Source organism: Lontra canadensis, unplaced genomic scaffold, assembly GCF_010015895.1.
Source record: "Lontra canadensis isolate GAN:19392208 unplaced genomic scaffold, GSC_riverotter_1.0 scaffold30, whole genome shotgun sequence".
NCBI lineage: Eukaryota > Metazoa > Chordata > Mammalia > Carnivora > Mustelidae > Lontra > Lontra canadensis.
The window spans coordinates 1,210,577-1,229,966 of record NW_022631024.1 but is presented as its reverse complement, the minus strand read 5'-3'; the positions used below and the strand labels follow the sequence as shown (position 1 = coordinate 1,229,966).

The window sequence follows — 19,390 nt, the reverse complement described above, 5'->3', positions numbered from 1 at the left end:
TTGTTTTTTTAAGTAATCTCTGTGCCCATCATGGGGTTTGAACTCACAACCCCGAGATCAAGAGTTGCAGTGCTTTCCTGACTGAGCTATACAGGCACCCCTCAATATTTACATTACCTAAACCAAAGATACCTTTGAAGAAGAGGAGCTCAGAGCTAGACTAGACTTTGAGTTCATTTATTGAGCTTGTTATATACCAGATGCTAGGCACAATATAGTCAAGTGATGATTATAAGGCAATTATCATGTTACATAATAACTGATTGAAAAACTTTTATTAATCTATACGGAGTATATAACAGGTACTTATTATATATCTTATGTTACAGTTTGCGATTATTTATTGTGTAATACTTAATATCCTTGTTAGAGTATATAAGCTTCTTGAAAATAGAACTCAGCTTTGCTCATCAATATATACTCAGCATTTAGCACAGTGTCGGTACATATTTCTAGAGCGAATGAAGTAGACTCCTGTGGGAGGACTTAAGATCATCTAACCTAGACTTTGAGATGAGGGGCAACTTCCAGGGGAGAAAAGAAACAGGAAGGATGTTTCAGGCAGAGGGAACAGGATATCCGAAAGTTGGAGATTAGAAAGGTCTTGCCTTATTTGAGAAACTAAAAGTTCCACGTAGCACACAGTTGGAGTTGAGAAATGGCCAATTAGGAAGCTGGGGAAGTATGGAGAGGTGAGGTCTTGAAGGACTTTGTAAAGCTGTCTTCTGGAGTTTGGATTTTTATCTTGGTAATACTGAGGTGTTATTGAGGGTTTTAAGGAGGAAAGAGACTTGATCAAGTTTGGTTTTTAGAAAGATCACTGTGGATACAGTGTGGAGAATGGTTAAGAAGCAGGCAAGACCAGGACAAGGAGATAAATCAGGAGGTTGTCAGAATAATTCTAGTTAGAGAGATATGATGGTGACCTGAACTAGGGAAGTGGCAGTGAGGATGGGAAGAAATGGATGGGTTCAAGAAGTATTGAGCAAGTAAAATCAAGTGGATTCAGGGATTGGTCATGAGCACCAGGGTGGGGAGAAAGCACCAGGGTAATGCCCAGATTTCAGTTTTGGTTGTGTATGTTTGTGGAAAAGAGTTAACACAGGAGACTTGACAGCATCATCTTTAGAAAGTCCTGTTTACGAGGTTGGCACTTGGCTGGCATATGGGAACTTGACCGGTAAACAGTTCCGCACACTGATGCAAAGCTTTCTGTAAATGGTGTGTGGCTCATTGTGCCTAAACTATACAAACAATAGGTTTATATTGAACTGAACCTTCTTTCTGGGAGTGTAGAGTTTTGGTTCATGTTAGAGGATTTCTGTGTGACCAACCCCCAATAAAAAACCTGGGGCACTGAGACTAATGAGCTTCCTTAGGAGACCCTACTTTATCTTGTTACAGCTCGTTGCTGGAGGAATTAAATGTGTCCAGGGTCACGCTACTGGAAAAGAACTCTTGGATGCTCCCCATTTACTCTGGACTTTGCCCCCATGTGCCTTTTCCCTTTGCTGGTTTTGTGGTGTTATTTTTTTGCTGTTGTTGTAATACATCTTAGCCATGAGTATGATTATATGCTGAGTCCTTTGAGTCCTGCTGAATCACTGAACCTAGTGGAGGTCTTGGGGACTCTGATACAAAATGTATTTTCACCAAGAGAAAAGAACACAAGAGTGAGAGCAGGTTTTGCTGGGGCAGTGAGAATTGAAAGATAGGAGTTCTAGTGGACATGTTGCATTTGTGTGGCTGGTGGGATATCTGGAGCACATTCTGGGTTGGGGATACAGATTTGAACATTATCAGCAGTTGGATAGCACTTGATACCAACATAAATGAATTAGATTCCCAAGGGAGAGGGAGAGTGAAATCTGGGAGCATGGGCATTTAAAAGGTTGGGAAAGAGGCATCTGGGTGGCCTAGTTGGTTGAAGGTCCAACTCTTGGTTTCAGCTCAGATCCTCAGATTGTGATCTCAGGGGTCATGAGAGCAAGCTCCATTCTCAGCAGGAAGTCTGCATAAAGTTCCTCCCTCCTTCCCTTTCTCTCAAATAAATAAATCTTAAAAAAGTGAAAATAAAAGGCTGTGTAAAGGAAGAAGAGGCCCGGGAGTTAAACAAGGAGCCAGAGACATGGACAGGGGAAGACAACAGGAGAGGGATCCCATTAGCACTTACTGATATCTTGGGCCAGTCCCTCCCACCCCTGAAAATATCCCCACAGAAGTCAAGGAAAGAGTTTGTTTGAAGAAAAACAAATTAGTTGATAGTGTAAAAAGGTGGGATGAAGGCCAAATAAGATAAGGACTGATAAACTGTGTTTAGTAACAAAGAGGTTGTTGGTGACCTTAACAAGAGCAGTTTCTTTGGGATGGTTGGGGCAGGAGATGCCTTGCAGGGGATGGGAAAGAATCATTCTGTTAGTCGAAATGATAGGACCATGTTTGATGGAGTAAATTTGAAGTACAGTTCTATTTCAGTGTAATAAATGAGTAAAAGTAGGAGACTATGACTTGCTAAAGGGAAGAATTTACAGTTTAAAGAGACCACAGAGAGTGTCTGCTCAATTTACCAATCTCCTCAGTTTACATACACAGAAACTGAGGTCCAAAATAAATGCCTTGACCAAAGTCCTGTGGACAGGCAAGGTCAGATGATCCTATTTAGATCAGAAATACAATCTTTTTTTTTTTTAAGATTTTATTTATTTATTTGGCAGAGAGAGAGAACAAGCCGGGGAACGTGGTAGGCAGAGGGAGAAGTAGCTCCCTGCTGATCAAGGAGCCTGATGCAAAGCTAGGTCTTAGGACCCTGGAACCATGACCTGAGCCGAAGGCAAATGCTTAACTGATTAGACCACCCAGGCATCCCCAGAAATATAATCTTGATTTCAAAGACACTTTCCAGTATGGTGGGATGTGCAGTCAAGGAGGTATTTGTTCAAGGTTGGAGGTGAGCAGCTTTTATAATGATTCCAGGTTTGAGATATATCAAATGAAATGTCATTTTCATTTCTACTAACAGTGCCAGATTGGCCTCTCTTTTTGGACTGGATCAGGCACCTGCTGGCCATGGGAATGAATTCTTCCAGTACACAGCCCCAAAGCAGCCTAAAAAAGGTCCAGGAGCAGCAGCAACAGGTAAGTGAAGAGGTTAGGATTGGTCCCTAACAGGCTGGTTGGAAGAATAAGCAGGCTTCCAAAAGTGACATGCCAGGTTGTCCATTCTTAAGCAGTCTGGCCAAGTTCACTGCCAGTGGTGCATTCCTCTCTAAGCTCTGATATCCCAAATTCCAGCACCTAAATAGTATACCCTTTGTTGGAAGCTGGGGGAGGAAGATCTCAGGCAAACAAACTCTTTTGCCCCAGGAGAACACTCTCTAACGATGCCTGAAGCACTGTCCAATGTGTTGGCGGGGTAAGTTAGATGTATGCTGACAGTGACTTTTTCCCAACTGGACAGTGATGCTTAGTGCTGTATCCCCGTTACTTTTCATCATGATGGAGACACATTGAATGAACATCTGTTGAATGAAAGGAACGAAAGGGACAACTAATATTTCTAAAATGCCTGCTTTCGGTCTGGTCTCACGTGCTTTACATAGATTGCCTTATTTAGTTTTCTCAGCGGTGTGCTGTGAAATGGGTAAGACTGCCACCACTTTAGAGGCTGGGAGAGGTTTAGGGACTTGATCAAGGTCATACAGCAGTAAGTGACGTAGTTGAAATTTGAACCCTGACCTGACTCACCCCACAGCTCTTGCCTCTACACTTTGCAGTCTTTGTGTAAGAACCTGAAGAGCGGTGGGGGACTGATAGAAATAGTCCCGAGCAGAACAGATGGTAAGGGACATTAAATTGTTGAATGAAGATCAAAGTATTGAGTGCCTTCTACATGTTGGGCACAATGCTGGCACTGAGGATGTTGTTAGATTATTGAGAGTTGAAGAGTTGCAACAGATATCATATGGCCCATAAGCCTAAAATATTTACTCTTTGTCCCTGTACAGAAAATGTTTACTGACCCCTGCTCTAAATCTTACCTGTCACTTTTGGCAGCTTTGCTATATAGATTGCTGGTCCTGTTCTCTAAGCCAGGACCGGGCTAGATTTCTAGTAGGCTCTGCCTTTACATTTCCCCTGGCACAGCTCTTCAGCAGCAGTGTGTTTCTGACTCAGTTTTAAAGCGGTTGAGTTAATGGATGTAGATAAAAGTAAACAACCTCAGTCCCCAGCCAATGAGGTAACTTGATTTTGTTTTAATTGGAAAACAACAACTGTGAGTTAATTATACTTTTAAAGGGGAATTACAGAGGCATTTCAACTTAAAAATTACTGATACAGTCTTATGTAGGCATTTACAAAGAAAAAATATAGTAGCAAGATAGGAGATCTCTATTCAAGGGATATCTGTGTAAGAAGTCTTTGTGGGGAAAAGTGGCTGCAGCATAAGTCTTGAGTCTCTTCAGATCTCGATATAAAAACAGAGCAGATATAAAAGACAAGCCTATGGATAATATTTACAATAAATCCAGTTAAAAAGCTATCTTCATGAATATCCCAAAATGCAAACAGGTCTAGGCAAACCACCAACAGCTCCAAGGCTTGTGTGGGGTCAGCATTTGCATGAGAGAAAACAGGGTAGCAATGGGATATGTAAATCTGAGCATGGAAGAACCCCAAAACAGCCACCAGATGTTCACGGAAAATTTGGTAGGTGAAGCTGATATCAGTGTTTTACCCACTCTCGTTGTGCGTAGGTACAAGGGGTTAATAATGGGGACTGAAAGAACTGGAGCGGTCTTCCTCCTGTAAACTTTTTTTTTTTTTAAGTAGGCTCCGTGCCCAAGGTGGGTTTGAACTTATGACCCTGAGATGAAGAGTCACATGCTGTACCAATTGAGCCATAGGCACCCCGCTCCTATGAACTTTTGAAACTCATCCCCAAGGGTGACCTTCCAGGACAGGTCCCCACACTGAGAAGAACCATCTGTGAATGGGATTAAAATTGAGGAGGATAGGTATATAATAGAAGTGAAAGAGAAAAGATACATATAAAAATAGGGATAGAAATAGAATCAAGAAGTCTAAGGGGAAGCCACCATATTTTTGAGCTCTATTCGAAAGCAACAGAAGAGGGAGCTCTATGAAGTTAAGAAAGCCACCTTGAACCCTCCCTCCTTCTAAAAGTTGAGAAAAGCAAATTTTGCATTAAAATGAGCAGTAGGAACTTACCAGAATCCAACTCCATGTCAAGTTATAAGAACAGAGAGAGCAAAAAACAGAATAATATCCTTACAGTGAGAGCTCTATTCTGTGAGAATGTTTCTTACTGAATAGATCAAAAACTATAACCACCTGTTAACATTAGGAAAATAATATAAGACATGAAATGAGAACATAAATGAAGTTAGCAAAATCTCAGAAGTGACAAGACTCAGGAAAGAATTAGAGATATAAGAAAAATTTTAGAAATGAAGGCTAAACAAGAAGGAACATAAGAATGAATAAAAACAGCAGATTATACCTGAAGAGAAATAGAAGTTTAACAGGAGGAAATTGTTAAAAAATAAAAAATCTGAGAGAGAAAAATGCTCCAAAAGGAACTATGACAAATATTAAGGATGGCAAAGAAGATTCAACACATGGAGTGTATGTGTGGGGGAGGGGATGCACGCATGCACACATACCAGGAAAAAAAAAGGAAGGGGAAAAGTACAGATACGAACAACTGTAATTCAAGAAAACTTTACTCAAAAAAAGAAAGATAATAGATAGATAGATTTGTAAATACATATTAAAAGAAGTCCTTGTCGGTGGGGAATTCAGAATTTGCAATACTGATTTCGGAGAGGAAAGACAGCTAAACCAGTGAGAAGATCCCATGATTGTGGGCATCTGACTTACCCTTCTAGCAAATCCATGATTACCCTTCTAGCAAATTCCGTTTCCAGGGTATCAGCAGATGAGAGCATACTGGGAGAAGCAGAACTAACTTGAAGGAGGATGCTACGCTGACCTTGGGGAGACAGTATTTTTTCCTCAGTGTTTCACACCTGTCCTGATAACCAGCCTCTGGCCTTAGTTACTTTTTTCCCTTAAAGCTAGCTTATCAGAAGAAAAGTTTTATTGTCATGTGACATACAACTGGGCAGTGCAGGTTGAATTGACAACTACGTTATTGCTTTTTATAAAATAATAAGGAAAATATGAAGACCAGAGTGGGACAGTAACCAAACAACTTAAGTGGGTAATTCATCAAAACAAAATAAATGGAAACAAAAGGACCAGTACAAATCTTTAGGAAATGTTAAATCTCTGCTTCACTCTAATCAATAAATGCAAATGAAAACAACAGTGGCATGGCATTTCCCTTTTCTCTACTGCCCCTCTTTTTTTGGTAAAAATTTGAAAAGTTAGTCTCCTGTTGTAGGCAGGCATGCAAAGCTGGCATATTCACGCTGCCCGTGGGGCTATAAACAGGTACGACATTTCTCAAGGGCATTTGGGCAGGATGTAACAAAACCTTAAAATGTTTTACACTCCTTCACCGCATAATTCCAGTTTTAAGAGTTCATTTCAAGAAAGTAATTAGAGCTACATACAAAAATGTGTTTTTAGGAAGTTCACCACAGCATTGTTTATAATAGAGGAAAATTAGAAACAGTCCAAAGAAATGTCAAATAATAGGACATTGGATAAATTCTGGCCAAGTAATAATACAGTATTCTATGTAACCACCAAAAAGCATTTTTAGGGTTATTGTATTTTGTCTTGGAGACTGTTTTAAAAGAACTACTAGTACTAAATAAGAAAAGGAGGTTGTCAAATTATATCATAAATTTTGTTTGAAAAATATAAGAAAAAAGCTGTGAAGTATTGAAAAAGGACCAGGAATAAATACATCAAATTAATAACATTTATTTTTAATTGGTGAGATTACAAGTCATTTTTATTTTCTTTATCCATTTCTGCATTTGCTAAGTTTTGCATATTATAGAGTACATGTAGTCCATAATGAGAAAAAAGATGTGTCAGTATTGTTAAAAAACAAAATTCAACCACGTAAATTTTAAAGATCTCATTAGCTTTATTCAGTGACTCATGAATTGGGCAGCATCCCATCTAGCAGATAGAAAGGAGCTCTGAGGAGTTGAACAAAATGACTTTTATAGGCAGAAGGGAGCAAGAACAAGGAAGTTACAGTAGGCAAAAAAGCAAGATGGTTATTGCAAGATTACATTCCTTCAGGGGATAGCAGGCGTCTGTCATGCAGATGACCTAATTAGTGCTGAGCAGGGAGTTCCTGATTGACTGGTTTCAGATCCCTCTTGGTTTCCTTGTCTGTGCTGGTGTTCTCACTACTCTTCCACCAACACATTATGTGGTGAAAATAAATATGCAGTTTTCTCTAAATACCCGGTTTTTTTTTTTTTTAAGTTTTATTTATTCATTCGACACAGAGAGAGAGATCACAAGTAGGCAGAGAGGCAGGTAGAGAGAGAGGAGGAAGCAGGCTCCCCGCTATGCAGAGCGCCCGATGCAGGGCTCGATCCCAGGACCCTGAGATTATGACCTGAGCTGAAGGCCAGAGGCTTAACCCACTGAGCCACTCAAGCGCCCCTAAATACCCGGTTTTAAACCATTAGTCTTCCCCGGAATCACTGGAAAAGTGAAGTTATGGATATGATCTGAGTATCATCATTAATTTTCTAGCCCGAAATAAGGGAAGGGGGAGTAATTTTATTTATATTAGAGCTGGCCAAATATTGGAATAAGAAAAGAATGTAGATGGAATATGATTTTGCTTTCTGGGCAGGGCCTCTCATCCAGCCTCGAGACTTGTTTGGAGTGGAACTGGAGTTGGATTCTAGTCCTAGGGTTGCTGCTATTATGTGTCATCACACTCGGGTGCATAGAGCCTCCGTGTCATCATCCCCAGCTGTCATACATCAACATCATCCCCAGATGATGTTCTGTGGTCATATAAGGATAATGGCCATGAAAACATCGTTCCACTTAACTGTAAGATGTAAAGGAGAATTCTGAAGCTGCTTCAGTGGTGAAAAATCCATTTTAAGAAAGACATGAATGACATCTTTGTTTTCTTCTTCATCTCCAGGAAATCTGGCGCCAGCAAAAGCAGCCCCCCCTCCAGCAGGCACCTCCACCGTATTGTTTGCAGCAGCAGTTCATGCGTATCGATAGTAAGTAGCTGAGAAGGAATGCTTTCTGAAGTTGGGTGTGGGATGCGGGGTTAAGCTCCTGTCTTTTCTTAATAAGTCTCTGTTGGTGGCCAAAGGAGCTACACAGTTAGGCTGCACAGTCCTTCCATAGGCAGAGGATCAGTCATGCTTCTTAACATTTCAGTTAGAGAATTCTGCACATAAAACTTTGAAGAGCCGTTGTCTTGTATGCTCTCTCTAGGAAGTGCTTGTACCCTCGACGCCTGCTTTCTTAAGTGCTCACTCCACTGAGATATTATGAATAGATATTAAGAGAGTAAAGAAGTGTAAGAGCTTTAAATTATAAACTGTTCACCTCTGTTATAAACACCTCTGTCCTTTTCTTGAGGCTGAATGACTAGATTCCCCACTTCTATGTGGCAGAAGACAAAGCTGGTTCTACTTAGTTTAAGTATTAATACCTATTATTTTTCTTGGTTCTGTAGCACAAACGGTCAGTATGTAAAGCAGGGCAAGTTTGGTGCTGCAGTCCTGGGGAATCACACGGCCAGAGAGGTGAGAATGCCCCCCGTGTCTCGTGTATGTTCAGGTGTCCCAGATCATACTGATGAGCTAGTTTTTACTTGGACTCGCCCAATGTCTCTTGTTTCAGAGGATTAGAATGATTGTTCGTGTTGATTGTGAATTTTTAATACGAGGTACATAAGTTACATTTATAGTCACATCTTGCTTACTACTGTGCATTAAAACAAATTCAACCATGCAAAATCTTTTAAGTTTGACCTTTGTGATACGATACTAAAGAGTTTGGGGAGTTGTAGAGTAAACCATTTACCAAGGACATCCCTTTTTTAGGTAATGAAAAACACTTACTGTTCTACTTAGAGTATTCTATCTTTATGGCTGAATCAATGACCTTGTTTAGCCTTTGAAAGTTTGACAGTGAGGTGGGCAGTGGATCACACAGCATACTGTTGGTTTGGGTCAGAAAGAAATGTGGCTAGAAGCCCCAATGCTTGATTTCCTTATGTGGCTTGTATCTAGCTTCAAATTCTGCTCCAGAATGTGTTTTTGTTTTCGTTTTAAATATTTAATTTATTTATTCATGAGAGAGAGAGGGAGGAGGAAGCAGACTCCCTGCTAACCGGAGAGCCCAGTGCAGGACTTGATCCCAGGACCTGGGATCATGACCTGAGCCGTAGGCAGTTGCTTAACGACTGAGCCACCCAGGTACCCCTGCTCCAGAATGTTTTAAACATTGTTGAGAGAAGCATAAGAAATTCTGGCATTTCAAAGGTTCAGTGAACTAAGAGCCATGCTCCTAAGACACTCTGAGACACGGATAAAATGACCTATTCAGGGTAACTAACGTCATGGACAACACTCTTTTGTATTAAAAACAAACAAACAAAAAAGTTAACTGTGGAAATTTGGAAACATAAAAATTGTGGGACTCGAGGGGCGCCTGGGTAGCTCAGTGGGTTAAAGCCTCTGCTGTCGGCTCAGGTCATGATCCCAGGGTCCTGAGATTGAGCCCCGCATCCTGCTCTCTGCTCAGCAGGGAGCCTGCTTCTTCCCTTTCTCTGCCTGCTTCTCTGCCTACTTGTGATCTCTGTCTGTCAAATAAATAAAATCTTTAAAAAAAAAAAAATGGGGGGACTCGAATAATGAACTCCCAGAAACCCATTCCTGGGCTCTAAGAGTTATTAATCTTATTTCATCTAAATTCTAGCCTGTCTTCCTTCTTCTGCTCAGATTATTTTAACTGTATGTCCAACATACAATATGTAATACTTTAGTGTATATCCCAAGGATTTTTTTTCTAACATAACCATTATGTAATTATCACCTTAAAAAACCCCACAGTAATTTTTTTTATCTCATTCACTGCCAGCTAGTGTTCAGATTTATCTGATTGTCTCCTTTTTTTTTTTAACAGTCTAATAAGGTCTATACATTGTAATTGGTTGCCATGTCCCTTAAATAAGGTCTGTACATTGTAATTGGTTGCCATGTCCCTTAAATCTTTAATTCTCCCATCCAGAGGTAGATAATGTCTAGTTGTCCCTGATTTTTTCATATAGTAGCCACCCGTGATTATTATCTGGATATATTAATTCATTAGGAGTTGCCGTTTGGATTTTAAAAATCTGGTATTGGGACTTCACCACCCTTCACCACCAGTAGGAGGTGGCAGTAGGAGGTTGTGGTAGGCAGCAGTTCCCACTGCAACAATTATAAAAAAGATAAATTGCAAAAATTATATTTTTAAGCTCACTGGAGAGCTGTGGAAATGATGAAGACTAGATGAACTAAAATTTCAGAGGGAAAAGCCATTGAGCTTTTCCTTCCCTTGGTTCTTTCACTGATACGATGCCTAGGAGGGGACTAAGTGGCAGATATGGCCCAATGAAAGAAGCTACTGGTCAAAGGAGACACCGGCAAAAACTTAGAGGAGCTCTAAGCCCAAGATTGGTTTTTGCCCATGGGACATTTGCAGAGTTCTGGGAAACCACTTTTTTGTGGTTTTAATGTACCTTATGACTAATGATGTTGAGCATCTTTTCATGTATGTGTTGGCTGTTTGTAGATCTCTTGTCACCCTCATACCAGTGAAAACACCAACAAAATAATCGCTCATTACAGTAAAGGAGTAAGTAAGGCCAAGATGAGAGGAGATGAAAATGGATAGTGAGAAGATAGAATTTAAAACCTAAGCTTTAAGGGATCAAGTGAGTTTTGAGTTTTATGCCTCTTGGAAGCATAACCCCTGACATCTTACTGCTGATTTTCTATTTCCTTTTAACTTTAGTTTTCTTTTTCTTTTTTCCCCCCGGCCCACCTTTATTGAGCACAGTATAAGATTCTTCTTTATATCAGTCAACAACAATCAGTTACTGTTGCCAGGATTCATCTGAACTTTGAGCTAATGGTAAGACTTCCCACGTTGGAATCATCAGCTCCTTTGGGATGGGTTTATAGGAGAGATTGGTCTGTGTGTACCTGGTGGGAATTAAATCTACTGCTTCTGGCTCTAGACATCAGAGTGGATATCTTAACAGAGCCTCTCAGAAAGGTCTCTAGGCAGCATTCTGGGAAATGAACCAAAGGATGGTTGTTGGAGGGTGGGAGGGAAGGAGGAAATTCCGTGTATCTCTCTGGGTCCTCCTGAGTCAGGGCCCTTCTCTGTGAGTTGAAGCAGTCAGATTTTTGTGCTCTGCTGCCTGTCATTGAGTTACCCCAACATTTCTCCTTTCCCCAGGTTCGGCCCAATAACTATAGCACCTTTTATGATGACCAGAGACAAAACTGGTCCATCATGTTTGAGTCCGAAAAGGCTGCTGTGGAGTTCAATAAACAGGTAATACTGTCTTATTCTTCCTGTGAAAGGCCTGGATTGCCCTTAATTTTAGGAAACTGTATGGAAAATTCACAACCTGCTTTGTTTTGTTAGAGACAAGCATTAAAAGCCCACTAAATCTGTCACTCGAGATAATTATATTTCAAGGAAATAATAGGAATACTTAGTGAAATTGCTTGAAAAATGAGACTTTAAGAGAAAAAAGGCTTAAACAGACTTCTTTAAAACACTTTCCACTTCATAAATTATTTTAAGGAATAAATAAAACTATCTTTTAAAAATAGTGTTTTAAAAGAATTTTTATAAAGTTAAATGATCCTTGTAGAACATTTAGAAAAGCATTTTTTACAAAAATCACTTGAAATCTTACTGCTCGAGGTAACCACTACTAATATGTTTCCTTTTTTCTATGTGTAGTGTATATAAGTAGGTATACTCCTTTAAGAGTTCAATGTCTTGCTATATATATTTTAATGATGTTTATGTGTCTTTCCCCACCACATGAAAAATTATTTAGAAACATTTTGAAAGTTGCATAGTATAAATGCTCCTTAATTTATTTAACTTTTCCCTTGCTTTTAGACATTTAGATTGCTTTCCGTCTGAAATAAATGATACTATAGCAAGCATTGTTGTGTATAATTCTGTGTCCTTTTTTTCTCCCTCTGATCATTTCCTTGGGCTAAATTTCTAGAAGTAGAAGGTTGGGTCAGAGAGTCCAAATGTTTCTTGGTTCTGTAGACAGTTTGGCATACTGCTTTTCAGAGAGATAATACTATTTCACGTTCCTATCTTTTCTCTCACTATAGCTTTTCTAACATTTAGAATTATCTTTTTTTTTTTTTTTAGTCTTATTTGCTTGGTAAAAAATGACATCTCATTGTTTTAGGTAGCATTTATTTGATTACAATAATAAAACCTTTCTTTTAAGAAAATGAGTAGCAAATTTGTAATATAGACCATGTTAAAAAATTGACGGTAAAGTAAGACTTCACGAAGATGTGTTTAACTCTTGTCCAAGATTTGTGCTAAGATGATCTAAGTCTGTAGGTGGTGGACATGCAAATCTGGGAATGTAGTGTGGTTTTATAAAGGGCCTATTTTTCTAGTTTATTGTTTTTAGAAATGACTTCTGAAATTGTTCTAGAAGTTCTCCTTTCTTTCATGGGTTCCCAAACAATGAAAGGTAAAATCCTTAAAGTCATGCTAGCTAATGGTTGTTGTGTACTTACTCTTATTTGCCAGCCACTGTGCCAAGGACTCTGTATTAGCTCAATCTTCATAACTACCCGAGTAAATATGCAGAGTTTTTAATCTCCATTTTACAAAATACCTATATGAAATAAGGTTCACAGAAGTTAAGTTATTTGGCCGAGGTCACAAGTTAATAAGTGGCAGTGCCCAGATCTATGCCCAGACGGTCTGACTCCAAAGCCTTACTGTTAGGCACTTTGATTCCTGGCAAGATTGTTGACTTTGGATTGGCTTACTTCTAAACATGTAATCAGTTTTGTTAGTGGATACCACTGTTTGGAAAAGAGCTTTAGCAACAATGGAGGGAATATTTACTGAGCTTGAACTAAGTTAATGCTGCTGTGATTTCGTCTTGCAGGTGTGCATTGCCAAGTGCAACAGCACCCCCTCCCTAGATGCAGTGCTCTCCCAGGATCTCATTGTAGCAGAAGGCCCTGCTGTAGATGTTGGAGATTCTTTGGAAGTAGCCTATACCAGCTGGTTCTTTCAGAATCATGTGCTGGGCCAGGTAAGGAAATGCAGCCTGCAAGTTCATTTGTAATTGAAATAGCACGAGGACTAACGTAAGGTGTTACTGCTGTGAATTGCTGCTGTTGGCAAATAAAAAATCTTTTAGGAACCCTGCTTTGACTGCTTTTGGGCATAGTCATCAAATGCTGACAGGTGAAATCTGCTCAGTGCTACTTTGTCTCTTCTATTTAGAATGGAAACCAATTTCCTAAGTATCATTTTTGGTAATTGTTCATGTGTATATCTTTTTTTTTTTTTTTTAAAGATTTTATTTATTTATTCGCGAGAGAGCATGAGAGGGGAGAAGGTCAGAGGGAGAAGCAGACTCCCCGTGGAGCTGGGAGTGTGTCTGATGCAGGACTTGATCCCAAGACCCCAGGATCATGACCTGAGCTGAAGGCAGTTGGCTAACCAACTGAGCCATCCAGGCGCCCCTGTTCATGTGTATATCTTGTCCTCCTATATCAATTTTAAACTTAAATTTATTCTTATGGGATTAGGTCTTAAAACTTCTTTTTAGAACTTCCTCACAGTTGTTTGTGTTCTGTATAATAAATAGTATAAATAGAGTACACTTTTGTGTTTTAATATCCTTAAGTTCTCAAAGGCAGTATGATATAGAAAGAGCTTTAGTCAAAAAAAATGTACATTCAGGTCCCAATTTAGCCATGATGTGAGTGAGCCTTTCTCTTCAGGTATTTTAAGAACACCCCCCCCCCACCCCCGCCCGCCTAGGGCGCCCGGGTGATTCAGTGGGTTAAAGCCTCTGCCTTCGGCTCAGGTCATGATCCCAGGGTCCTGGGATCGAGCCCTGCATAGGGCTCTCTGCTCAGCAGGGAGCCCGCTTCCTCCTCTCTCTCTGCCTACTTGTGATCTCTGTCTGTCAAATAAATAAATAAAATCATAAAAAAAAAAACAACCTCCCCCCTCACCCCCCAACAGTATTTTGACATTCCTTACTCCAGGAATACTGTGCTAATTTGATATTAATACTGTAGTAATCTGTATTGACTATTACATGATTACTATTATTTTTGAAATCGGGTGACCTCATTTACTTCGATCAATTTGCAGGTTTTGGACTCTACTGCTAACAAAGATAAGCTGCTTCGCCTGAAATTGGGATCAGGCAAAGTCATCAAGGTACTAGCTTAACTGTGTTCTTATATGGTTTTATCACTTGTGATTAGTTTGTAAAATTTCTAACCTGGGTGTATTTTCTGAGTCTGGTAAGGCAGGAGGAGAAAAATGTTTACATTACTTAGGAAATTTTTACCTATGAGAATATATTGAATCCTTACTCTTTCTTTTTTATTGTGTGGCTCTGGGGAAATTATTAAATCTTTTGCATAGCCTAAAAGGGGAAGAGATGAAACTGTTCCTTCTAGAATTGTATCATAATGGGTGACTCTTAGCTGTCTGAGTTGCTTTGAATCAGCACTTCCCATTCATTGTGGGAAGCAGCTACCACAGAGCAAGAGGAACACTGGGATTGGAGTCTGAGAGCTCGACTTCATGTTGTGAAGCTTTTCTTTACCAGCTGTGCAAGTGCTTTATAGAATAAAGTGTATTTTACACATGTGGGGTATCACTGTGTTAGGATGTGTCGAAGCCCTCATTGGAAAAAGTCCTCATTGCCATTTTGCATGACAGAAAGGTTTTCTTCATAGCTTTGTTCATGCCTCCTCTTCCCAGAATCTTTTGGAGACTGCCTCCTGTATATCAGAGGGGTGAAGGTATAACCTTGAAAGCTACACTGATGTGGTGTTGCATCTTGGCTTAATAATTTCTCAGTGATCTGATCTTGAGTGAGTTGCTTCACTTCTGTAAGCCTCAGTTTTCTTACCTGTAAAATGGAGATAATGCTCCTAACCTTATGAGGTTATTTTAGGGGTTAAACAACATAATGTAAGTAAAGCACGTACCAGAGTACTTGGGAAATGTGTTTAATGAATGGTAGCTTTTATTTCTCTTCTAATACCATTGTCCTCTCCTCTAATTCCTCTCATCACCCAAGATAAGCATATTTCATCTAACCCTGGATATGCTGGCTTTTACAAGTGAATAGCAGCAGTATTCTAGATATTCTTATAACCAACGGGAGATTATAGTTGAATCTGATGTCTCTCAAGAGGTCTAAACCTGAAAGTGCGGAGGAGAGGAGCCTAATATCTGGGTCTTCATCTTGTCTTACGAGGAGACTCGTGTCCTGATGAGCTTTTCCTCTTCTCTGATTCCTGAAGGCCTGGGAGGATGGGATGCTGGGCATGAGAAAAGGAGGGAAACGGTTGCTTGTCATCCCTCCAGCCTGTGCTGCTGGCTCTGAAGGAGTAATAGGATGGACCCAGTCGCCGGACTCGATCCTGGTGTATGAGGTGGAGATTCGGCGGGTGAGTAAAATTGTACTGTTTTGTGTTTGATAAGTCCTTTTTGCCTTTAGGTACAATGAATAAATTTGAAAAAACAAATTCAAGGACTTTTTTTTTTTAAGCAGAAATGGTATAGTTGGACAGGGCAACGGAATCTAAAGACCACGTCCTTCCTGGTGCTCTATTTAGAGTTTAGAAGAGGTGGTGACTGAACAAATCACTTTGCTACACTAACCTTTTTTTTCTGTCTGTGAAAGAGTGATTCCACCCCAATGCACTTGTCTTCTGCCTTAGTAATTCCATGGCTCTAAATTTATTGTATTGCTGTATTCACATAAATATGCAGAGATATCTGTACGTAGACAGAGATACATCATTTCCTCCCTCTTCCACATTATTTGTAATAGCAAACACTGGAAAGAACTTAAATAGCCATCATTAAACAACTGATTAAGTTATGGTCTTTCATGGAGTAGACCTTTATGCAGTTCTTACAGGATATCCAAAATCTGTTATTAAGTGAAAAAATCAAGTCGCAAATCAGTATAGATAGTATGATCTCTTGTGTGTGTATACAAATACGTGTAAACATACAAAAATACTTACGTATAATAAGTATATAAATATATTTACACAGTCGTACACATGTACATATGCATGTATCTATACAGATAGATACATATATGCTTATATTTTCATAGAATATTTCTGAAAGCGTTAGAAGGAATGATCAAAAGTGACTTTATCTGGGAGGGACACCTGGGTGACTCAGTGGATTAAGCCTCTGCCTTTGGCTCAGGTCATGGTCTCAGGGTCCTGGGATCAAGCCCCGCATCGGGCTCTCTGCTCAGCAGGGAGTCTTCTTCCCCCTCTCTCTCTTCCTACTTGTGATCTCTCTCTCTCTGTCAAATAAATAAAGTCTTAAAAAAAAATTAAAAAGGGTGCCTGGGTGGCTCGGTGGGTTAAAGCCTCTGCCTTTGGCTCAGTCGTGATCTCAGGGTCCTGGGATCGAGCCCCACATCAGGCTCTCTGCTCAGCGGGGAGCCTGCTTCCTTCTCTCTCTCTCTCTCTGCCTGCCTTTCTGCCTACTTGTGATCTCTGTCAAATAAATAGATTAAAAAATCTTTAAAAAAAAAAACCAAAAAAACGACTTTATCTGGGGAATGGTAATGAATTCAGAAACTTTTTCTTTTTTACATTCTCATTTTCCATTAGAAAAACAATATCAAGAGAATGTATAATTTTCTACAGTAAAATTTGTAACGGATTGTGGTTAAATAAATTAATTCCTCCCTCTTAAAAAAAAAGACCTTGTTTGCTTTACACTGTGTGTATTAGGTCCAAATGTGATAGTGGTTGTGCCTATAAACTACAAAATACAGTACAGAAAATAAATATTATGGTTATCTTTATTGTGGCTGTTATTCCTGCTGTAATCAATGATATGCTTTTCTTCTTGATGACTCTTTCCTAATTAAACATCCTTATCTCTGCTGGGTCATTCCAACCTTCTTTTACTCATGTGCTTTTAGCTGCCTTTTTCACAGCTTTTATATTTTGTCTCAATTTTCCACTGAGTTTGAGGAAGTCATGATTGGTTTTAGATAACAAACCAATTTGAATCCATCAAGACTGGCATTTTATAACCATAAGGAAAAAATATGTCATTGCAAATGGCAAGATGTCATTCTTTTTTATGGCTGAGTAATATTCCATTGTATATATGTACCAGATCTTTTTTTTTTTTTAATTTTTAATTTTTATTAACATATAATGTATTATTAGCCCCAGGGGTACAGATCTGTGAGTCGCCAGGTTTACACACTTCACAGCACTCACCATAACACTTACCTCCCCAGTGTCCATAACCCAGCCACTCTCTCCCTACCCCCCTCCCCTGGGCAACCCTCAGTTTGTTTTGTGAGATTAAGAGTCTCTTATGGAAAAAAAGAGTCTCTTATGTGCACCACATCTTCTTCATCCATTCATCAGTTGATGGACACTATGGGCTGCTTCCATAGTTTGACTGTTGTTTTAGTTTTTTTTTTTTTTTTAATTTGAGAGCATGCATGAGAGAGAGTACAAGCTAGAGGGAAGGGCAGAGAGAGAGGGACAAGCAGGCTCCCTGCCAAGCATGGACCCAATGTAGAGCTGGATCCCAGGACCCCGGGATCATGACCTGAGCCAAAGGCAGGTGCTTATCCAGCTGAGCCACCCAGGTGCCCCTTGGCCATTGTTAACAAATTGACATGCTTATTAAAGTCACCCGGCTGCTACAGAATAATACCCAGAGTGATTGTCAGGAGAACGTTATACACTGCTTGTAGAGTATAGAGTAGTTCATCTTTTGTGGTTTGAAATTTAGTGGTATATACCAAAAGTCTTAAAAAACATACTTTTCTCCCAACTATTTAATTTCTGGGGATTTATACTTTGGAAATGATTATGTGCAAGGATGTAGATAGAAATTTATTGAAGTATTATTCGTGATGTGACAGGAAAATTGGGAATGAACTGGGTATCTAACAACCAGGAATTGGCAAAATATATTTAGTAGCAGCATAGGTATTTAAGACTTCTGTTCCCAAAATCTTTTTGAGAGTTTTTCCTATAGATGAGGGCAGGTATGGGCATGATCCTTGAAATGAAATATAATGTTCAGTAGTTACAAATGCCGTTGTACATTAATAATTTAGTAACATGGACATATGTTACTAAGTGAGTGAGCAAAGCCAGTCACAAAACAGTATGACCCTTTTTAATAAAAAATACACAGGCACACACAGATATAAATGTGAAATACTGCATCCCAAATTCTAGCAGTGTTGTTGTATTGTAGTTGGATTGCAGGTGATTATTTTTGTTGGCTTATCTACATTTTCTGATTTGCTACAAGGGAACAGGTAATGACTTGTGTAGTGAAGAGTAAGTAAAAGAAAGGACAGTGGAAAGCACAAGGTGCCTTTTTCGTAGCCTGTTCCAACTGTGCTTGATCGCTCCCTAGGTCAAGTTTGCCAGAGATTCTGGCTCTGATGGGCACAGCGTTAGTTCCCGGGATTCTGCGGCCCCTTCTCCCATACCAGGTGCTGATGGCCTTTCTGCAGACCCTGTTGTATCACCACCCACATCAGTGCCTTTCAAATCAGGGTAAGATCCTGGAGTTTGTTTTTTTTTGTTTTGTTTTGTTTTTTTAAAGACAGAGAGCACAAGCAGGGGGAGCAGCAGGTCAAGGGGAAGGGATAAGCAGGCTCCCTGTGGGACTTGATCCCAGGACCCTGGGATCGGACCTGAGCCGAAGGCAGACGCTCAACCGCCTGAGCCACCCAGGCACCCCAGATCCTGGAGTTGTATCATGCTCTTTTATTGTCCATAAAAATTTCCTTAGAGGGATTCTGAAATTGGGAAGGTTGAACACTAAAATAATTTTAAATAATTGGAACAAAATGAGATGAAAGAAATGGGGAAAATGCTAGCATCAAGATTTTTCTGACAAGGGATTAACATTCATAGTCTTTTTAAATGCATTAACTTAGGTGTGTATGAATAACTGCTGAACTCTGGAAGAAAACTGGGTAAAAGGCATAAACATAAAATACATACCGAAGGAAGAAAATATAAATAATAAGAATTTGAATGGAAAATTACTCATTTTCACCAGCTTTCAGAGATTAATGCAAACTGAAGAATGGTTACGATTCTGTTTTGCAGCCATTGAA

General features: G+C 39.6%; 1 protein-coding gene across 4 annotated transcripts in view; it reads left to right on the top strand.

Moving 5' to 3' along the window:
- Positions 1-19,390, top strand: part of FKBP15 (FKBP prolyl isomerase 15) — a 53,521-nt gene that overhangs the window by 6,095 nt on the left and 28,036 nt on the right. For 3 of the 4 annotated variants that reach the window (XM_032865632.1, XM_032865631.1, XM_032865630.1), the window contains exons 2-10: positions 3,020-3,135; positions 8,117-8,201; positions 8,666-8,735; positions 11,038-11,112; positions 11,443-11,541; positions 13,154-13,303; positions 14,380-14,448; positions 15,549-15,695; positions 18,679-18,821. In XM_032865632.1, coding sequence (XP_032721523.1) covers positions 3,020-3,135; positions 8,117-8,201; positions 8,666-8,735; positions 11,038-11,112; positions 11,443-11,541; positions 13,154-13,303; positions 14,380-14,448; positions 15,549-15,695; positions 18,679-18,821 — 954 coding nt within the window. The remainder of the gene's footprint in view (positions 1-3,019; positions 3,136-8,116; positions 8,202-8,665; positions 8,736-11,037; positions 11,113-11,442; positions 11,542-13,153; positions 13,304-14,379; positions 14,449-15,548; positions 15,696-18,678; positions 18,822-19,390) is intronic. The other variant, XM_032865633.1, reaches the window with a different exon arrangement.